Source organism: Chiroxiphia lanceolata, chromosome 1, assembly GCF_009829145.1.
Source record: "Chiroxiphia lanceolata isolate bChiLan1 chromosome 1, bChiLan1.pri, whole genome shotgun sequence".
NCBI lineage: Eukaryota > Metazoa > Chordata > Aves > Passeriformes > Pipridae > Chiroxiphia > Chiroxiphia lanceolata.
The window spans coordinates 153,538,219-153,558,089 of NC_045637.1; the positions used below are offsets into that span (position 1 = coordinate 153,538,219).

The following is a 19,871-nucleotide window of genomic DNA, read 5'->3' on the forward strand; positions in this document are numbered from 1 at the left end:
GTTTAGAGCTGAGCAGCCAACGAGGCAGACAGCAGCTTTGAGCCCAAGGTTTCCTTCCCTTGAGGTGAAATAATCCTCCTTTTTTCTTTCCCAGACTCCCCACAGATCCCCAGGAAGAGCCCATGGCACTCTGTGTGGAGCCTGTTCAAGGGTGTCCAGAGCAGCCCTAAGAGGAACTTTGCCTCTTTAGGTGGCCAGAGAGAAAACAGCTTTGGCAGGAGGCAGAAAGAACAGAAATGAAATTAAAAAGCAAGGGCCTGCAAACCTGCCTTCAAGCCTCCTTTTGTACCTGAAATTGCTTAATGGATATGGTTAATGGTATTTAATTCTCTCATAACTCCCTCTACACCAGTCCTTGCTCTTCCCACTTGTCTATGTTGCTCCAGAAATTCACCTGCCTGGAGGGGGCAGGGAGTCACCATCACCACCCCAATTTGGCAAATATCCAAACTGTGGTTTGGGTAACGGGGAATAACGAGTTAAAATTAGGGCAGGACGTCTGGAAACACCAGCTTGCTACTTTTCTAGGGAACAACAGCTCTGAGGAGCCGAGATGTGCCTGCTGAGACACCAACACCCCTGCACTGGGCTGCAGGAAGCACAGGAGGACACTCACTTGGGGTTGTGTTAAGGAAGGAAGCACAGGAGGGCACTCACTTGGGGTTCAGTTAAGGAAGGAAGCACAGGAGGACACTCACTTGGGGTTCTGCTGCAGGATCCCTTTCATGAAGTCCTTTGCATCTTCGCTCAAGTGAACAACGTCAGGAATGGTCCATGAAATCTCCCCGCTCTGGATGTTCAGGAGGGTTTTCCTGTCGTTCTCCCCAGCAAATGGAGACTTGCACGTGAGGCTTATTTATTGGACACCACAAAGTAAAAGGAGATGGATTTTAGACCTTTATTTGCTTTTCAAATGACAGAAGCACAAGTGCCCTCCTGGGGTTTTAAGATATTTGAGGGACTCCGTGTGTGGGACTTGCTTGTGAGCAAGGTGTTCACTAACAAGTCATCTTTCACCCCAGCATTTCATGGCACTTCACTGAATCATTATTTATTTGGGATAGTAGTAAGTTAAGGAATTAAGGCACAGTTGCAGTGGGGTGTTGGCTAAAACAGGGAAGGGGGAGACTGAACCTCATCCACTGCTCCCACTGTGAACTACAGGGAATGCAGCTCTCAGGGACAACAACCAAAGCCCTGGGAACCCAGGAAAGGAGGAAAACACAAAATAAATTGTCCTTATCATAGAGAGACTCAATGCTGCACTCAAATCCCCCACTTGAAAGTACTAGAGGGCTCTAATGGACAAAGGATTATTAAATGAGTCTTTAAAAGAAAGATTTGTTTACCTTAAATACGTGATGACTCCAACAGCCCTGAGGAGAAAGGGAGCACAAATGTCAGATGTTTGTCACTGTTTATCCATCCTTCTCAAGCACACAGCCTCTTTTCCTGCCACTAGACACCCCCTTCTCCTCACCTTTCCAAGCAAAATAAATCCCAAAAGTTTTTTTCACCCTTCAGGTATTTTTTCCCCCCTTCAATATTTTTTAAAATTGTTCTTGAGCCATCTTCCAATTTTAAAGCACAGATAAAGGAAAATGCTCATAATAATATTTTTTTTTTTTGAGTTTGTTTGCCTTTTCTAGAAAGCTCTTTAGGATCATTCTCCCTTGTTGCTGCCTCTAATAGAGATCATCTCCTCTAAGATGCTCCTTTGCATCAATGAGCTGTCAGAGCTCAATTATGGCTGGAAAAAAAAACAAAAAATAGGCAGAAGGAGCTTTAAAGGGCCCTGATGGCTTTTGGATTCTCAGGGTTCACTTCCAGTTTCCTGTGTAATTATCACTGCTCCATTTACTTATTAACAGTAAATGGATATTCAGGCCATCAAGGGCCTGAAAAAGCTTTTTAGGAAGATGAGAGATGAGCAGATATTACCAGATATCAGTGGCTTTTGACACCGGCGACAGAGAAACAATTTCTGGGGCAACAAACTCTGGAGAGCCATATTTGCTGTACTGAGGCTCAAAGGGGGTGATCTTCTGAGCAAACCCAAAGTCACAGATCTTCAGGTCTTCCCTCTCAGGGTAAACCATGAGGATATTCAGTGGCTATAAAATAAAAGAAAATACAATAAAATTATAAAGTAAAACAAAACAAAATAAAATGAAACAAAATAAAACAAAATAAAATAAAATTATAAAATAATAAAGTAAAATAAAAGGAGAAACTTTACTTTAAAGCAGGCAATATTTTCCATTTTAAGTAAGAAAATAATTGAATAATAACTAAATAATTCAAACATAGAATGCCCATTCCCTGACAAAGAAGAGGCTGTGAAAAGCCTGTCATTACACGTTACCTTGATGTCCAAGTGAAGGATGTTGTTGTCGTGAAGATATTTGAGTCCTTCCAAAAGTTGCTTGATATACAATTTGACCTAAGAATCAAATTAATTATTCAAAAATTATTAAACAGTCATAGTACATAGGAGGGTCCCTGATTCCACCAGTATTTGTAGCATATGAGAGAGGGAGAAATTGAACCAGAAATACTTTTAAAAGTAGAATTGTCTTCTTTTATTATTCTTGCAGTTGGAATTAGATGTGAACCAAACATCATCCTGTGGAATGAAGCTGTGCCTCGTATGTGACCCCTTTGCCCTGGTGGAACTTTCTGTATGTGAAAAAGTCCCTACTTTTTTTTAAAAAAAGAACAAAAAAACCCAAAAATAATAATTAAAAAAAACCCACAAAAAACCCAAAACAAAAAACAAACAAACTAAAACAAACAAACAAAAAAACCCACAACAAAACAAAAACAAAAAACCAAACCAAAACAATCCTACAAAGCTGCAAATTAAAAGAAATAAAAGAGACAAAAATCCTCAAGTTTGACAAACTTTATCAACTGTCATAACACAAACTCAGCTCTGGCTTGGTTTAAATCAGGCAAACACATTTAAAACACAAATACATCTTAAAACTCTGTTGTAAACCTATTTGTTGACCATATGCAGATCCAATCAGACTATGACTGTGAACATTTATATCTGGATTTACATCCAGATTCAGCTCTGGAAGTCCTTTACCTTTGCCATTTTATAGTGTCAGTTGACGTGTGATCCTTAAAGATCCCTCCCAGCCCAAACCATTCTATGATTCTGTGATGTTTCCCTCTGAGTATTCTAAGAAAAATCATTTTTCCCCATAAACGTGGGACACCTGGCTACCAGATGGGAGACATGGAACATTTTGAACTTTGAGCACCAAGGATCTAAAAAATAAAAAAAGAACCTTTTAGAAACTGTAATTTCATCCCTTTATTTTGGGGACTGAAAGGGAGTGGATAGAATTCAGTTACAAGGGGATAAACTGGTATTAAGCAAGCGAAGATGCAGGAGCTCCAGGTGACAGATAGCGAAGAAATGATAATACCAGAGCAAATATAATAATATTTTTTAGGCTGAATGCAATCCTGGTGGTCAAAACCACTGCCTGCTTCTAGTTACTGCCCAGAGAAACTCAACTCAGCAACGCAAGTTGATGGGAACACATTTGAAGAGCTGATTGTGTTTTGACAGGTTGCCACTGGTTTCAAAGACATTCCTCACAAGGAAAGACATTCCTCCATAAGGAAAATGCAGGTGGAACCAACTCTGGGCTCTCAAGTGAGGAAAGAGGAATTACCTCAGCTTCGGTGACCACACTCTTCTTGAACAAACGGTCCAGGAGCTCTTCACTGGAGCATCTGACAAGGGCATTAAGGGAGAGCAGAACTGCAGGTAAAAGCTCATTTTTGCAGCAGAATTCACCAGGTGGTCTCAGGCAATGTGATGATCATTAAAATCTCTACTGCTGTGCCCTTCTGGCAGAGTTTGGGCTGCTCTAAACCCGTGCTCCTACAAACGGGAGCTAAAACCTGCAGGTTGGTAGATTTTGGTATTGCTTGTGCTAAAATCTACCTGTTGGCTACTGGGTTTTCTGCTCTGCACTGCCTTTTCCTGGTGCTCACTCAGACTGGATCTCATAGAAAAAAAAGAGTCCTTAACTTCCAGACGTTTCAGAACGGAGTTTGGATGCTTAATAACCCATTCACTCTTGGATATACTAAGTATGATTTTACTCAACAGTACTGCAGTGAAGCTCCCACAGAGCTGTGCCACCCCACAGTGCAGAGAAGGGCTGTGCATGTCCTTTTATATCAGGCAAAACCAAAAAATTGTTAATTCATAAGTTTATTTAATAAACGGGCTCTACCCAGTACTTCCCCAGCCTCCTCAGACAAGCTGCACAGAAAAAGGATACAACTCCAGAACCAAAATCAGTGTTTTCCTCGTTTCAAACTCATCCAGGAGCCGAGTAATTCTGTCGTGGGACAGGGAGGCGAGAATGTCCCTCTCTTGGTGGGCTCGAGACTTGGTTTTGCTTCGCAGAGGGATGAACTTGGCAGCACAGGACACTCTGTTCCCTTTGTGCACAACCCGTTTCACGAAGCTGAAGCAGCCCCTGTGCAGGAATCGAAGGACACAAGCCCTGCTCAGACATGGTTTGAAGAGCAGCAGGCAGAGAATTTTCCACATCCTGGGCTTTGACAGCTCCCCACTGCCCAGTGCTTAAATTCTCCGGCATGAAAAGCTCGTTTTCCTGTCCGTGAGGTGCTGTTGCCCTCTCCTGGCTGCCTCCAAAGCGAAGCAAGGTGTCCACATAACGAGAAAAGCTGTTTCAGGTGATGCAGGTGCTGACAAAGGCTGATGCCTGCACTTATGGGCTGTATGGACTGTCCCATCCTCTGTCAGAAACCACAGGAAAGCATTCCCAGCACACCTGCAATGGGTGACCTCCCACTTTTCCACTTTTCCACAGCTGGGGCCCCTCTGCCTCAGCAGCTCAGAAGGGCAATTAGATATTCCCTGGCAGTGATGCTCTAGAGCTGGAAAATTAGTTTACCTTCCAATTTCCTGCTTCACCTCATAATGGGCATGGAGCTTTCTCCTGGTGGCCACTTTCTTTCCTTCTTGGTCTTTCTTAGCTTTGGAAACGAAGGAAAATATAAAGGTTAATAGTCAGACAGCAATGCCTTGCTAATAGGGTGCAGAGTTATCACAGGAAAATCTAAAGCAGGAAAAATAACAGAGATTCTCTGAACTTCTGCAGAGAATTAAGTGGAGCTGCTTGATAACAGAACCTGTCAATGTGAACTCTGGGGTTGCCCAGAGAAGCTGTGGCTGCCTCATTCCTGGAAGTGTTCAAGGCCAGGTTGGACAGGGCTTGGAGCAACCTTGGATAGTGAAAGGTGTCCCTGCCCATGGGAGGGGGTTGGAATGAGGTGGTCTTTAAGGCCCCTTCCAACCCAAACCATTTCAGGATTCTGTGATTTGCTTTTATACTGGATCTCGCTGTCTTTAGCAATCTATAAATGCACACAGGAATAGAGAGCTGATACCATACAGGTACCAGAGCACAACACCACCAGGTTACACGTTGCCATGGCTATGGAAGCAACTCCTGCAGCCGAGGGAGTGGCATTACCTTCACGTACAACGAGCTCTGCTTTGCACAAAACCTCCCCGCCTGCATTTTTGGCAACACAGGTATAAACACCACCATCTTCCAAGGCAGCATCATCCACTGCTAAGAAATACGTTGTCCCTTCCTTCCCCTGGTGGACTCTGTCACTGTCTGTCAGCAACGAAGTGCCCTGAAAGAAGGAAATGACATTTTAGCACTGGGAAAAACCAAGATGGAAACAGATGTTTCCGCTCTTCAAGGGACAGAGCTACAACACAGACTGCTGAGGTCAGCAAATCTCCCCAGTAAAATGCTGGCTGAAGAATCCTCCATGTCCTAGTGCTCCCATTTATAGGAATGCAGGCTTGGGAGGGATCACCAGTGCCATGTGGTTGATTGCCCAGCTCTCCCAGCACACCACTCCTGAGCAGGGAACACAAGGATCAGCTGCTTTGCTCCTGCCTGGTCTCCAGCTTGTGCTGGCACTTGTGGGGTTTGTAAGTCTGATGAGGAGCATCTGAGTGAGCTGGGGGGGCTCAGCCTGGAGAAAAGGAGGCTCAGGGGGGACCTCCTCACTCTCTACAATGCCCTGACAGGAGGGGGGAGCCAGGTGGGGGTCAGGCTCTGCTCCCAGGGAATGAGGGACAGGAGAAGAGGACATGGCATCAAGCTGTTCCAGGGGCAGGTTCAGGTTGGACATCAGGAGGAATTTCTCCACAGAAAGGGTGATTAAGCACTGGAACAGACTACCCAGGGAAGTAGTGGAGTCCCCATCCCTGGAGGTGTCCAAGAAAGGACTGGATGTGGCACTCACTGCTCTGGTTTAGTTGACATGGTGGTGTTTGGTCAAAGGTTGGAATCGATGGCCCTGGAGGTCTTTTCCAACCTTAAAGATTCTGTGATTCTATATATTCCTAAATGCTATGAAGAAAGGGACAGGAGGGAGCGTGTGTGACACAGAGGGTAGATTGTGACCATTTGTAAAAGGTCCCTATAGCAGTAAAATGCAACATAAATATATATATAATACGATATATACATATATGTATATAATAAAATATAGGTGGAGTGAACCCTATTCCCACACATAAAATGTCAGTCTCAGAGCTGTTCCTTTTTAAACTGGAGCAAATTTTAACTTAGAGTAAATGACTCCACAGCAGCACCAGCTCAGTGCTTGGTGGGAGCCAGAAAGTACCAGATATTAGAATTAATAGGGAAGGAATATAGAATAAGACACAAAGCATAATTTAATAAATCCATGGCTTGCCCATGGTTTGATACTGTTGCAGCAATGTCCTCTGTAACCCCTTCCAGATGAGGATTGACAGAGCAAGTTGGGGCTTCTTTTGGCAATATCACAAGATATGGCAGCAATATTCTAAGGAATGATAAATTATTTCTCTTTCCTTTCTATGGGATATTCATTGTCCTTGGTCACACTCACTTTAACAATTAGTTGCAGAAAAGATACATAGCCTGGAAGTCATGCTGACAATTGGAATAAACCACTCCTAATCCCATCCCCATCCCCAAACAACAGCACATATTTCAGTGACTCTCAGGCAGGAACCAGTTTCCTTTCCTGCTCATCTTGGTCCCCAAAACCATCTGGGTTGCCCTGTCTGAAAAAGGATCCCCAGTGACACTGGAGACAACACAGAGTGAGACACAGAGATGGTGGTTCCAGTGAGAGCAGCTGGTTCCACAAACCCTACAGACACGATCCACAATCAGTGTAAGATGTGTGGGATGAAAGAGCAGAAGACATTCCCTGTGGAAATACAGCACTAGAGTCCTTTCTGTGGTCCTCACTGTCAGCCAAAATCTGCACTCACCTTAAACCACAGCACGGTGGGTGGAGGGGTTCCCTCGATGACTGCCTGAAATTTGGCACGTTCCCCAGAGTTCACCTGCACATCCTCTATTGTCACTTGCATGTAGGGAGGACCTGGTGGGACACAAGGGTTTGCTCCATGCACAATGCCATAACTTCGTCCCCAGTGTGCTGATGTAGGTGGAGTTACTCAAATGGTGTTTATAGGATGGGCCATTTAGGGTACAACAGCTTAGTGTCAAATCAAGAGGTACCACAGCAATATATTTGGGTTTCTTTATACTGGCATTACTTTTAGGCTTCTTATCTTCAGGGTTACCTATTATTTTTTGTTTAATCGACAGTTACCCCTTGAAAAAATGGAATTGTTAAAAAAAGCAGTCATGGGGAGTTGATACCAAAAGAGAAGACAGTGGCAATTGTGGAATGTGGGAGAGGGAAACAGGGTGTGTTCTTACTTGCTGGGGTCTTCTCCTCGGTCTTATACACACGAGTTCTTTCCGTGGTCTCAATATAAACTTCACTGTGCACATCCCAGACCACGTCTCCTTCTCTCCTGTACCAGCCTCCTGCCCCTGCCTCTGGTGAGGTTCTGCCATGAAGCCCAAGAGAAAAGGTCAAGATATTGTCACATACAGTGACAAGAGGTGCAGGATTTCCCCTGCCATGGACCTGTTTAACCAGCAGACAAAGAGTTATTTACTTAAAATTAACATGAGAAGAATTTTGGTTTGGGGGAACGAATTTCTCTCCAATCTTTTCTACCCTTCTTTGACAAAGCACGTGCCACCAGGATTCTAAAATTTATGGCAAACCTACAAGAATCTGTTCAAGTCATCACCTGGTTCCTCCACAATAGAGAACTTGATTTTCTTGCAGCAGAGTCTGCCCCACTTAGAAATCCCTATGTGTTATATCAATCTATTGGGATGGCATTTACCTGTCGATGGGAACGGTGCGTTCCCGAGCGCTTCCGTCTCCAGCAGCTGTGTCTTCCTGGGAAGGACCAGGGCTGGGCTTTGGCACACTTGGTTCTTCAGCTGAAACCTGACTCTGTGCTTTGTCTGGCAGCAGAAACAGGGCAAGTTAAACACGTCACCTACGACAGCACACCTGAAACCCAGAGCAGGCCTCTGGGGCCTTCTCCAGTCTGCCTGGAGTTAGAACCGAGTCCAGCTGAGTGCAGCCACTGAAGCTCAGAGGAGATTTTGACACTTTTGCAAAGACCACATGAAGCAAAGGGGTTGAACATCAGAGAGACTGAATGGTGGCACGTTTCTGACTGGGAAATACTAACTTTTCTGTAAGGAAGCACACACAGACAGAGATGGGAAAGGCAGTCTGTAGGGACAGGACAACTGGAAGGATACTGTGGGTTCATCCATCCTTTATAGGAGATAATTTATCTGTGTTGGAGTTCCAGCTCATGGCTGTGATGAAATCATAGAATCACAGAACTGTTTAGGTTGGAAAAGACCTTTTAGGTCACTGAGTTCAACCATTAACCCAGCACTGCCAAGGCCAGCACTAAACAATGCCCCCAGGTGCCACATCTACACATCTTCTAAATATATCCAGGGAAACCCAACATTAGCTTTGTACATGTGAATATTTCAATTAAACCTTGTTAGGAGAACAGCTCTTGACTCACTGCTGTGATCACAAACAGCATCAGTGACATGAATGTAATGACATGTCAATGTAAAAGCGGTGGTCAAAGCAGGTCCTGGGTGGGGATATGATTAATCTGGAGAAAATATGGAGGCACATTCTTACAAGAGAACCAGGTGATATTTTAACATCAGCATTGCTGCACCTCCACTGGGTTCTTGGAAAATGTCTTCATAGAGCTCTAAGTTACACCAGAACAAGGTTTGGCATCTGGGGCTTATAGGAACAAGGAAACAAAAATTTGGTGCAGCTTGATGGCAGTTCAGGTATTTTTCAACTTTTTTAGTTAATTATTTTATGAGACATATCCTTAAAGCCTGATTTGATCTTCCATTCCAAAAGTACACGAGTGTCTTCTGATATTGGAATTACACCATAGGATAAAGTGCATCGTCTCCTTTTCCATTTTTGGAGAAAAAGTTAAATCAAGAGGGGTCTTCCCTCCAGCAGGAAGGGCCTTTTTGGGGAGCATTTAATGGATGTTTGGTGCTGAATGGTTTTGGAAAAAAGCAGCAGAAAACACAGAAATCACAGAAAACAGCTTTATGGGGATGGAAAAAGTGGTTATTCAAGACATTGCTGACAGGTTAGTGGGATTGTGCTTTCTTATCACAATTGAAATATTTGCCTTCTTTTTAGTCAAAGCATGTGATCATAGGGACAGTTGTCAAGTTTTCATCTGATTAAAATAACTCCCCATAAAATATTTAATTTTGCTCAATGAAAGACCTGCAAAACCATCTCATTCACTATTGTATTTCCTCTGTAGTTATGACTAAGGAAATAATCTACTAGTTGACGTTTTACTTCAGATTTTTGAGGCATCCTGCTTCACCAGGGTATTATTGCCAAGGATGATTTCCTACTAGAAAGAAAAAAAAAAAAAGGTTTTAAAGCCCTGTCATTTTTTATGCTGTTATTTTGGGTCTGATTCCTGACCAGCTTTTATCCTTGTTCAGTTTTAAACAAGAATATCTTATTTTTTAAACAGTATTTGGATCTGAGGCTGAGGGTTACTTGACAGAACAGTTATTCTGGCTTGACACAGAGACAGCTGAGACAAGTTGTTATGGCAGAAGCTGAAGGAAGAGTGGAAGGGTTGTCCCTCATTTGGGATTTTTTGAAAACAATGGAAAAACAAAAGACAATATCTTGGCAAGACACAGTCACACACATCACTGGGTTTAGTCACACGGGAGCTGCTAAGAAGTCTGTCAAGGCTCCAGGGTCAGTGAAATTCAGCTGAACTTGATGCACTGAACATCCTGTAAAACTTCTGACAGAGGATCCAGGGGTGTTAAACACATTTCCAGCTTGTTTATGGCAAAAACTAAAGCAACTGCCCTCACCCACCCCACCAAACCAAACCCCAAATAACTTCTATAAATGTAAAGGAGGGATCTCATGTTCCCATTCCCTCCATCTTGGGCAGGTGATGAATCAAACTCTGCTTCAGACATGGTTTTCAAACATCTCCTGTTTCCTGAAAGATCTGCCCCATTCTTATATCCAACCTAACCCCAACCCACACGCCCACTTTTCTTGGGGTCTGAATGTCCTCTCTTAATCTTCGTCTGCTCAAAACACATTGAAACAGAAAAATGAGGTAAAAACTATCTTTGCTGGCATGTTCAGTGTTTCTCTCTCTCTTGACTCCCACGGGACATCTCCCAGATCCATGCCCAACCTACCATGGCCTCCAGGAGCCTGGGTTTGGGTGCTGACTTCATGAACCAGCACAGGGGGCCCAGCTGATGTTTCTGAGAGGTCTGGAGGAACAGACCCAGGAAGGCCAAGGCCACCTTCTCCTCTCATGCCCAGGGGAAGAGTCACCAGCATCGACGCCGAGTCCATGAGTGTCCTCAGGGCTGTCTTGATCTCCTTGTCAGCGCGTTGGAGCGAGGCCTGGACAGAAGTCTCCATCCTTGGCTGTAGGGGAGTCATTCCTACAGGCAAGAACAACAGCTTTTCTCTCTCAAGGGCAAAAAGAAAAATAGCAGCACCGCCCAACCCATGGGAATCTTTGCAATTGTGTCGTTTGACTCTCCTAGAGCAGACAGCTGATGTGGAAATGCTTATTCCAGCAAGAGGGAATGTGGCTGAGACTTGGAATAAGAAGGTTGGCACAACGTGCTTTGGAAAGAGGTGTTCCCCCAGGCTGAGGACACTGTGCCACACTGTGTGCACATGTGGGGTCTCCCCAGGCAGTGGAACAAAGGATTCATCTCCCGGCTCAACCCTACGTTGCCTGGTCAAAAATACCTCTATTAATCATAGAATATCCTGAGCTGGAAGGGACCCACAAGGATCATCAAAGTCTAACTCCTGGCCCTGGACAGGACAATCCCAACAATCCCACCCTGTCACTGGCAGCGTTTTCCAAACACTCCCTTAGCTCTGTCAGCCTTGGGGCCGTGCCCACTGCCCTGGGGAGCCTGGTCAGTGCCAACCACCCTCTGGGGGAGCAACTAATCACTGGTTAAGACCAATGACCTGAACTCATTGCACTGATACAGATCCTACGTGCCAGGAGGATGTTGTCCTCACAGGGAAGAAGGAGGGAAAAGGCACCAGTGTCATCATTGGCTCTGGAGAAGGGCAGGAGAAAGAAGGGAAGGTTTTTCTGAGGCACAAAAGCCGTTCTTTGCTCCTGGGTGACGTGTTTGTCCTACTTTACCATTTCTGGATATTTTTGCTGGGCTTTGCTGCAGGAGGTACCTGAGACCTTTAAGTCTGTTCACAGCTATGCCTTTGCAAGATACCCCAGAAGCGAAGTCGTCTGGTCTGTACAGTCATGTCCAGGAGTGGTGCAGAGGAGAGCATCATACAGAGGAAGAGCTAACTCCTGCCTCAAGAAACTCACTGTCTTGAAGGCAGAGAGAAGACAGAAGCTTTAAACACCGAAAAATGGACTTTCAAAGCATAAGTTTTTGCAGAATGGCCACCCAGGAGACAAATACCATGGTTTCACCCCCACCCAGTGATGGTAGAAGCAGCTACTCTAGAATGGGATTATAGGAGCTCAGGAGTTCATCTCATCAATTTACTGCCCAATAAACCTTCCACAGATCTTGAAGAGGTACAAAAAAGGGAGAGATGATGTTTAGGGAAGCCCTCAAGTAACCATCAAGGCAGGCAAAACACATATCAGATAAAGAGAAATCGTCATGTTCATGATGTGATTGCTCACTAAGCAAGAGAGAAAACTCAAACCATTGCATGGTTCAAGAAAAAATAAGAGCACTTGGAACAAAGATCTCTGACCTGTTTAATGTCATTGACATGTGAGCACATCCTGTAGCTGTTTAGATTCTGCTCCTTTCCCACCCTTAAGGAAGTAGATTCTCATGATAGGTCAAGTTTGGATCAGCTCCCTTTGAAGACACATCGCTTTTTTTTTGTTTTCAATGGTCATAGTCGTTATGAAATATTTATTTTCCTAATTTTTTGATGGGAAAAGCAAGTTTTGCTCACTCGGTGCCCCAGACTGACCCTCAGTGTTCGTCAGCACTGGGATGGGTGGAATATTTTAAGTATTTTCCTAGAGAAATATTTCGATTCCCTGGTGTTCCTGTTGTGATTGCTGCCAACTGGTGCTGACCTGTGAGCTGGGCAGCTGCCAACAAGGAATCTCTTTGGAAAGGTATGAAACACTCAGGATCTCTCAGTGAGGAAATACAGATAGAGATATAGAGGTTATATATAATCACAGGTCTCCTCCATACTGCTAAAACCACCACTTTCACAGCTGTTTAGGGATGTTACAGCACCTTCTTCCTTCTTTAGGACACTGATTCAAGCTGCTGACCTGAGGAACTTCAGTATCCACCAAGGTACATGGAACCAACACCACAGTGATGACACACCCGTGATGGACAAAAATTCCCAGTTCTAAAATCCCACCCTTGAACCTTTCCACCCCACATCTCCTTCAGCCCACAGCCAGGGAATTGTGTCCAAGACTGACAAGCATTTTGAAGTTCCAGTTCAGTCTTAGAGAAGGACCCAAGAGGATGAACATCGTTCAAGATTATTGACTCATAGGCCTGAGCTGGAAATATCCCTAAGAACAGATCCTTCCACTTCAACAGTTCTGAAACTTTCTGTAAAAAAGCAGCCAGAGCCCAACTGAATTATTGTTCTTGGGCCATGATTCAGCTCCTGCTGAAGTCAGGGGGAGAAGAGGATGAGCTGATGGAATATCAAATGCCATAACAAAGAACACAGAAACCCAAGGAGTTCAGTGACAGCTGATGCAAGACATTTATTGATATAAACTCAGCATTTAACAGCGTATCTTGCACTGGATTTTTTTTTTTGGTGTGTGTGTTGTTTTTTTTTCTTTTTGTACCTCAAGCAAACTGAAGTTTCCACTTCATTAATACCCATTTACCTGCAGGAATTTTAGTAAAACATCCACTGTATTAAAATCTTTCATACAGCTGTATGTTTTCATCTACAAGAAATAAATCCCTACACATCTCATTAGTTATCTACAGAGTTTAATCACTTACAAGCATAATTTTTAACCTCTAGGAAAATATTTTGAAGGCATATGTAATGAACTTTTCATAAATCTTTCACTTTTTGAACAGAGCCCTGCATAGGATTTTAAAAATTCCAGAATTAAAAATCAATTTTAAAAATTGATTCTCTGTTGCTTAAATTTCAAAAGAAAATGTAAACAGATGTTAATTGCTTTGAGCTAATGAATCAAAGCATAATTATTTCTTCTATGACCATTTGAACTGCAGCCTTAGAGTGTCTTTAGAAAAACCTGAGCATCAACCACAACAGGAGGAAACCTCCACATTCCTTTACACATCTTCATTAACTTTTGAATGAATATCATATTTTAAAAGCTTATCACAGGGCAAATTCTTTTCTCAGCAGTATCTTTGTAAATCTGAATGAAACCCACTTCCTTCAGTGGAATTTTTCTAGATTGATACTGGAATAACTGAGATCAGAATCAGGCCCAATATAAAAGAAATATTTCCAGTTTTGAAAGTATTTCCCCATTGTGTGTCTGTTACTTTCCAATGTACAGTGCAATATATGAAAAAAGCACTAATATATATATCCATTGTATTGCTGATTATAAAACAAACAGTATAAACCAAGGAGATGTTATAAAAAAACGGGAGAGTACCATAAAGGAAGCTTGATTTCCTTCACCACACATAACCCCTGGAAAAGCATCCTATATCATGAAGGTAGTGCACGTTATATTCCACACAACATCCTGTCTGGATGCAGAGAGTGAAAGGCTGTGAAATCACTGTGTTCATTTTAGTCAGCACATGATCAAGGTGCAGCCACGGAAGGGAAAAAAAATAACGTGTTCTTTTCTGCAAGCACCTCTTGTGAATTCAGTCCCTGTCAGCTGGACTATTTCACCAAGACTCCAGAACAAGCTCCTCAATATTACCTGGCCAGGAAACACTGAGACAATACCACACACACATTCCCAAGGCAGAAACTCGCTCCATCCTCCCTCCTCAGGCTGCTCGGAAATCCGGCAGTGCCCGAGGATTTCTGGTTTCCCTACACCTCCAAAGGGAAAACATTTCCTGTTGCAACACTTGCAGAGAGCTCAGCTAGAACAAAGTGTGGGGATTTTTTACCCTACCCCTCTGTCAGCCACAGGTCCTGCTGAGATCAATGACAAACTCCATCTGACTTCAACTGGCACCAAGGTTGGGCCTGTGAGCTCGTTTCTTTCCAGGGCTGAGCAGCTTGTTGAAGGTCTGTGCAACATCCCTTTTGGGGGAAGCCAACAGGAATGGGCTCAGTGCATCTCAGCCTTCCCCTCCACCTGCATTCCCACTGCAGAGCTCCAGAGGAACTCCACAGAAAGCAATCCCTCTACAAGACATCCCAGCGTTCCGGGTTACAGTAACATGATGCAACTCCAACTGGCAGCTCAATACATTTTGAACAGGTCTATTTTTCAACCAAACATTTATGGTAAAGCTCTCTTTTCTCCTTCTCTCTTTTTTTTTTTTTTTATTTTTTAAATATATTTTTGTGCTCCTGCTACTTTGCAGTAGCTCAGTGGTAAATTCCTCTCACCACGTATAGGATACATCATCCATCCATCTGTTAGCAGGAATGTTTCACCACTGGCATGTGCAGGAGACCAAATACTAGTCCAGTAATATTTATTGGCAAAGACCACATTTATGGTTCATTTAAGACCACATTTGTGATTCTCTACACGTTGTTAGTGTTTGATTGCAGATGCAGAAATCATTTTGTGCAGCACTTTAACCTTTAAGTGCACATAAAGTAAATTATATTTTAAAATATATGGTATATAAATGCTATATAAATCCACTTCACTAGAATGCAGAATAATGAAACCTACATTATTAGACAACTAGGAAGTGGATTTGGAAATATCAGTCATTTAAAAAAAATAGTCTTTTTCACTTAAAGCAGAAAAACAAAACTCGTTTCCTCATGACAGTGGGATTTTCACCACTGACTTTAGTACAACTGGGATGTCAACCAAAAGGCCTGAGCAGCCCTTTGCATCCCTAATAAATGTAATATTTACTATATATTTAATTCCGTGACAGGAGTTTAGACTAACGTAACCAGACTGTGTGTGTTGAAAGGTTTATGAAGAAATTTTGGTAGAGCTAAGTGGTGTCAAAAGTGTAGAGCAGAGTCAAAGCAATGTGAAGCTTCATGACCTTTGGGCCCACACAGTGACAGGAGACACTTTAGCTGGAAAAAATCCTCCTATCCTGGGCTGCTGAAAGATGCTGAAAAGCTTGTTTTTCACCTTCTTGCCACACCATGAATTGGCGCATGGAACAATTTTTAAGTTCATGGACAAAAACGCACTTTTCCACTCGTACTTCTGTCATAGGTAGAAGAATCAGGCTTTTCCTAAACCCACCATCACTGCTCCACTATGGAATGATATATGTTCACCTCGGTCAAAGCCTTTAAAGCTACAAACTGTTCTGACAGACTGTTCCCTTTAAGACTGGAAAAGCTCGCCATATGGTACTTAAACGTATTTTCCTCCAAGGTATTCCCTTGTAATCCTTGCCACCTATCCCCCTCGCCTACGACGACTTCGATTATTTATTTTTTTTTTTAATTGTTTTTTTCATACAAAAAGCGGCTTTCTCTTTTTTTTTGCGTTAAAAATCATGCTCGCGTCCGGCTCAGCTCTGGGACAGGTCTTCTGCGCTGATGTGCAAGGTGACGGGCTCGCCCACGGTCCCGTAGCTGAGGGTTCTGGTGGAAACTTCAGTTTTAAAGCTCGACTGGCCGCTGTCCGCCGAGCGCTGGACTTCGGTGCAGAAGGAGGGTTTCACCGTGAAGGAAGGGCCCGGAGGAGCCGCCGCCGCCGGGCGGGAATCGCTCACACGGAAGGAGATGTTGGAGGGGGTCACCCGGGACGCCGACACGAACACGGCCCCGGGGACGTGCTCCTCGTACTGGCTGAAGAACCTCTGCCTGGGCTCGGGCACCACGGGCCTGCCCAGGTTCAGCAGCACCGGCTTCCCGATGGTCGGCTCGTTGATCTCCGTCTGGAGCACCGAGATCTCGCAGGGCCGCTCCGCCGCAGGCGCCTGGTCGTCGCACCTGTAGGTCTCGCCCTCCCGGGGGACATAATCCTCGAGGTCCTCCAGAGTTAGGATTTTGCCGTTGTGGGTTAAGATCTTGCAGTCCCGGGTGCTGATGTCGTCCGCCCGCGGCTCCTCGGGCTCGTCGACTATGACGACGGTGTCGTCCTCGTTGTCCTCTTGCATCACTTCAGCAACCCCCTCATCCACAGGCCAGGACACATCCGGCTCATCCACCTCCTCCTTAACCTCTGGACTCTCCAGGGAGAACACGAGTTCGTGCTGGTCTCCAGCAGCTGCCTCAAAACTTAAGACCAAAGGCTCCCCCACGCAGGCGAGCAGGGGGCAGGCGGCGTCTGACCCACAGTCAGCACTTGCTTCCTGCGGGAAGCTCTTTCCTTCGGTTCCACAATCCATGAATGAATCATTTCCTAGTTGCTCGGGCCCACAGGGGGAGTTTCTGTCTTCATTGCTGACCTGAGGCCCTTCCTGCTCGGTTGTGTACACCAGGGGCTGGATGTCACTTTCAGAGAGCCCCTCACTGGGCAGAGATTTTGACTGTTCCACCAACTTATTGTTGGAGTTGTTTGTGTTTGGATCATCTTCTGGGGAACGCCTCGGCCTTGAGCTGGGAAAGGTGAATGTCAACACCCCTGACTCATCTTTTTCTTGTTTCACTGGGGAAGAGCCTCTTTTCCTTGTGGGTTTTGGCGATTTTTTCACCTTGAATTCAATTATTTCTTCCACTTCGACCCACTTGGGCTTCTTCTCCTCCGCCTTGCTCTCTACGACCTCTCTCGCCGCTGCTCCTTGCCTGTCCTCTGGTTCTGTGACGTAAAGCCTGGGCACAGCAGACTTGGGTGCTGCCTCCTGGTCGTGCCTGTGGACGGGCTGCCTGATCTTGGAGACAAAAACCGGCTCCGGAGTCGGCTCTGCCCTCGGGGAGCGGGAAGGAGAATGACCCGAGGGAGAACGTGCAGGAGAAACCCTTCCCCTTTGTCTTGGGCTCTTCACCACAGTGGTTATGGTTTCCTCTCTGATGACAGAAAGGTTTGGAATGGAGTTGGCGGGAAGATGAGACTTTTTTGGGAGCCACACTCCATCAGCACATGCCGTGGTCGCTCGGGGCACTGCAGTGGGGTTAGTTTTGGGAGCATTCCAGCCTTTGGTGAAGCAGGTCATGTTGGGAGGGGGATACACACAACTCACACACCCACATGCCCATCTCCACCTCCTTTCTGATCCAGGGAAAACCTCAGTGCCTTTTCCCCAGGTGAACCCCAGCCCCATTAACCCCTTGAGTGCACGAACACACAACGAGCAAGTCCAGCTGAGAATGTTCTTCCTGTGCTTGTGTTGGCCATCTACTGTTCTACTTTGGACCCACAGAGCAGTTTCACCCCAAATTTTAAATACTTTAACCTTTTCCTGAGTATCCTTGGCTAAAATCCTGGATTTATCCACCTCAATGGCTAAATGCCCTTTATTACAGTAGGGTCAGCAGCTTTCTCTTTTTTAATAAATGTAACATGTCTCTATTTTGTTTATCAAAGCTCTTTTGAGGCCAGAGATCTGCATTTCCACGTGCAGAACAGTTGCATTAAAAGGGAATTAACCCTTAACATGTGCAGACGACCAGGAAAAGAAAGTTAGAACATTTCCTGCACGAGTCATCTGTGCCAAAACAAATTTATTTTTACCCTTCATAGAATTATTATTGCAGACACAGCCTAATCCTACTAACTCCAATTGACACAGGAACACCAACCAATATGGGATGCATGATTATGATTTCTCAGCATATTTCTGCTGGCCTTACTTTAGATTTTTTGACATATCCAGAGCAGGTGGGACTTCAGGGATGGTGTAGAGGCCTCATCCCTGTAAAACATCCAAGGTCAGGCTGGACAGGGCTCTGAGTAACCTGATCTAGTTGAAAATGTCCCTGTTCAACGTGGGGCTTTGGACTAGATCAGCTTTAAAGCTCTCTTCTACCCCAGTATCTAAACCCAGACTTAAATGCTTTTAATGTATATATTTAATGTGCAGTTTTTCCTGCAGGTTTTTCTGTGGAGTTTCTTACGTGGCAAAACTTGCAGGTAAGGGCAGCGTTAGCTTTGCAAGCACAAGGAAGGTAATGCTCTGCTGCTGGTTCTGTGGAAATCACAGGAAAAGCTCATTTTGCCTCTGTGTGGAGATTCTGTCCTTCCCTCCAAGGAATGGGATTAAAAAAATAGAATTAACTTGAAGGTAAAAACAATGGCCTGAACTGAGTTTACGAATCCAGGCTGGTATTGCCTTCTCCTACGGAGAACAGATTTCTTTCCACCATCAACCTTTCCCTTTGAGGATGTGGTGAGGTCCAGAACTGGATCAGCTACAGTGAGATTTATTTCCTTCCAGAACGTTCTCTCTTCCCCTGCCTCATTTCCACTGCTTTACTCATTCCCCCAAGTTTTTTTGTAGACCTCGAAGGTCTGTGCAGAGCCTTCAGAATGGCCACGGGGCCTTTATGAATTACACAAAACCAAATCATTTTAGATAAAGATGAAAATGAATCCTGGTGTGCTTGCTCCACACTTTGCTCTACGTTGCAAGGTTCAGAAGCTTTTTTTTTGGGGTGTGTCTGGGATTTGCATACACAGGCATTGTTCAATCCCATCTCTCAATTATCTCTTATTTTCTGCCAATAGTTTCAAAGTTCCTCAGCTCCCTGCACATTAAGGAGAGCTGGAACATGCCCTTAGAGAGTTGCTCCCAAATTTTACCCCGTCAGTGTCCCAATTCCAGCTGAGTCAACTCTTACAAAAGTTCATGACCTCGAGAGGAGGGGAATTGTTCTGAGATCCTGCTCGTAAATTTACCAACCTCTTTTGAGGCTGCAGCCTTTCATTTTGAGATCCCATCTTCTTATAAGCCCCTGATCCCAAATGGACCAAGCAACTGGATCTTGAGAAATAGTCACCACAGAAAATAATAACAAAAATAAAAGATAAGCAGCTCTTCTGGCAACTTGGGGAGCATATTCTGCTCACCAACTAAAGTAAAATAAGTCAACTTAAGCACCATGTCCAAGTCAAGGACTGATGTTAGCAATAGTACCACTTTGGAGGTAATCCATTTTCCCAAAATATCCATTCTATAGTTATTTACTGCCATCAGGACATGATTTGAATAGTTTTGAGGAGCTCTGAAGGCCTATCACACAAGGACAGCGTTGCCCTTCCCGCACATGAAGTAATTTTATAATGTATTCCTTTT

General features: G+C 44.4%; 1 protein-coding gene across 1 annotated transcript in view; it reads right to left on the reverse strand.

Annotated features, from left to right (window-relative positions):
• The window catches only part of OBSCN (obscurin, cytoskeletal calmodulin and titin-interacting RhoGEF), a 184,195-nt gene that overhangs the window by 18,406 nt on the left and 145,918 nt on the right, over nt 1-19,871 (reverse strand). Inside the window, exons 92-103 of the mRNA XM_032686197.1 lie at nt 10,713-10,967; nt 8,291-8,414; nt 7,809-7,942; nt 7,352-7,464; nt 5,535-5,703; nt 4,953-5,034; nt 4,311-4,511; nt 3,693-3,753; nt 2,366-2,443; nt 1,942-2,114; nt 1,350-1,376; nt 699-851 (exon numbers count right to left, since the gene is read on the reverse strand). Of these exons, the coding sequence (XP_032542088.1) occupies nt 699-851; nt 1,350-1,376; nt 1,942-2,114; nt 2,366-2,443; nt 3,693-3,753; nt 4,311-4,511; nt 4,953-5,034; nt 5,535-5,703; nt 7,352-7,464; nt 7,809-7,942; nt 8,291-8,414; nt 10,713-10,967 (1,570 nt within the window). The remainder of the gene's footprint in view (nt 1-698; nt 852-1,349; nt 1,377-1,941; nt 2,115-2,365; nt 2,444-3,692; nt 3,754-4,310; nt 4,512-4,952; nt 5,035-5,534; nt 5,704-7,351; nt 7,465-7,808; nt 7,943-8,290; nt 8,415-10,712; nt 10,968-19,871) is intronic.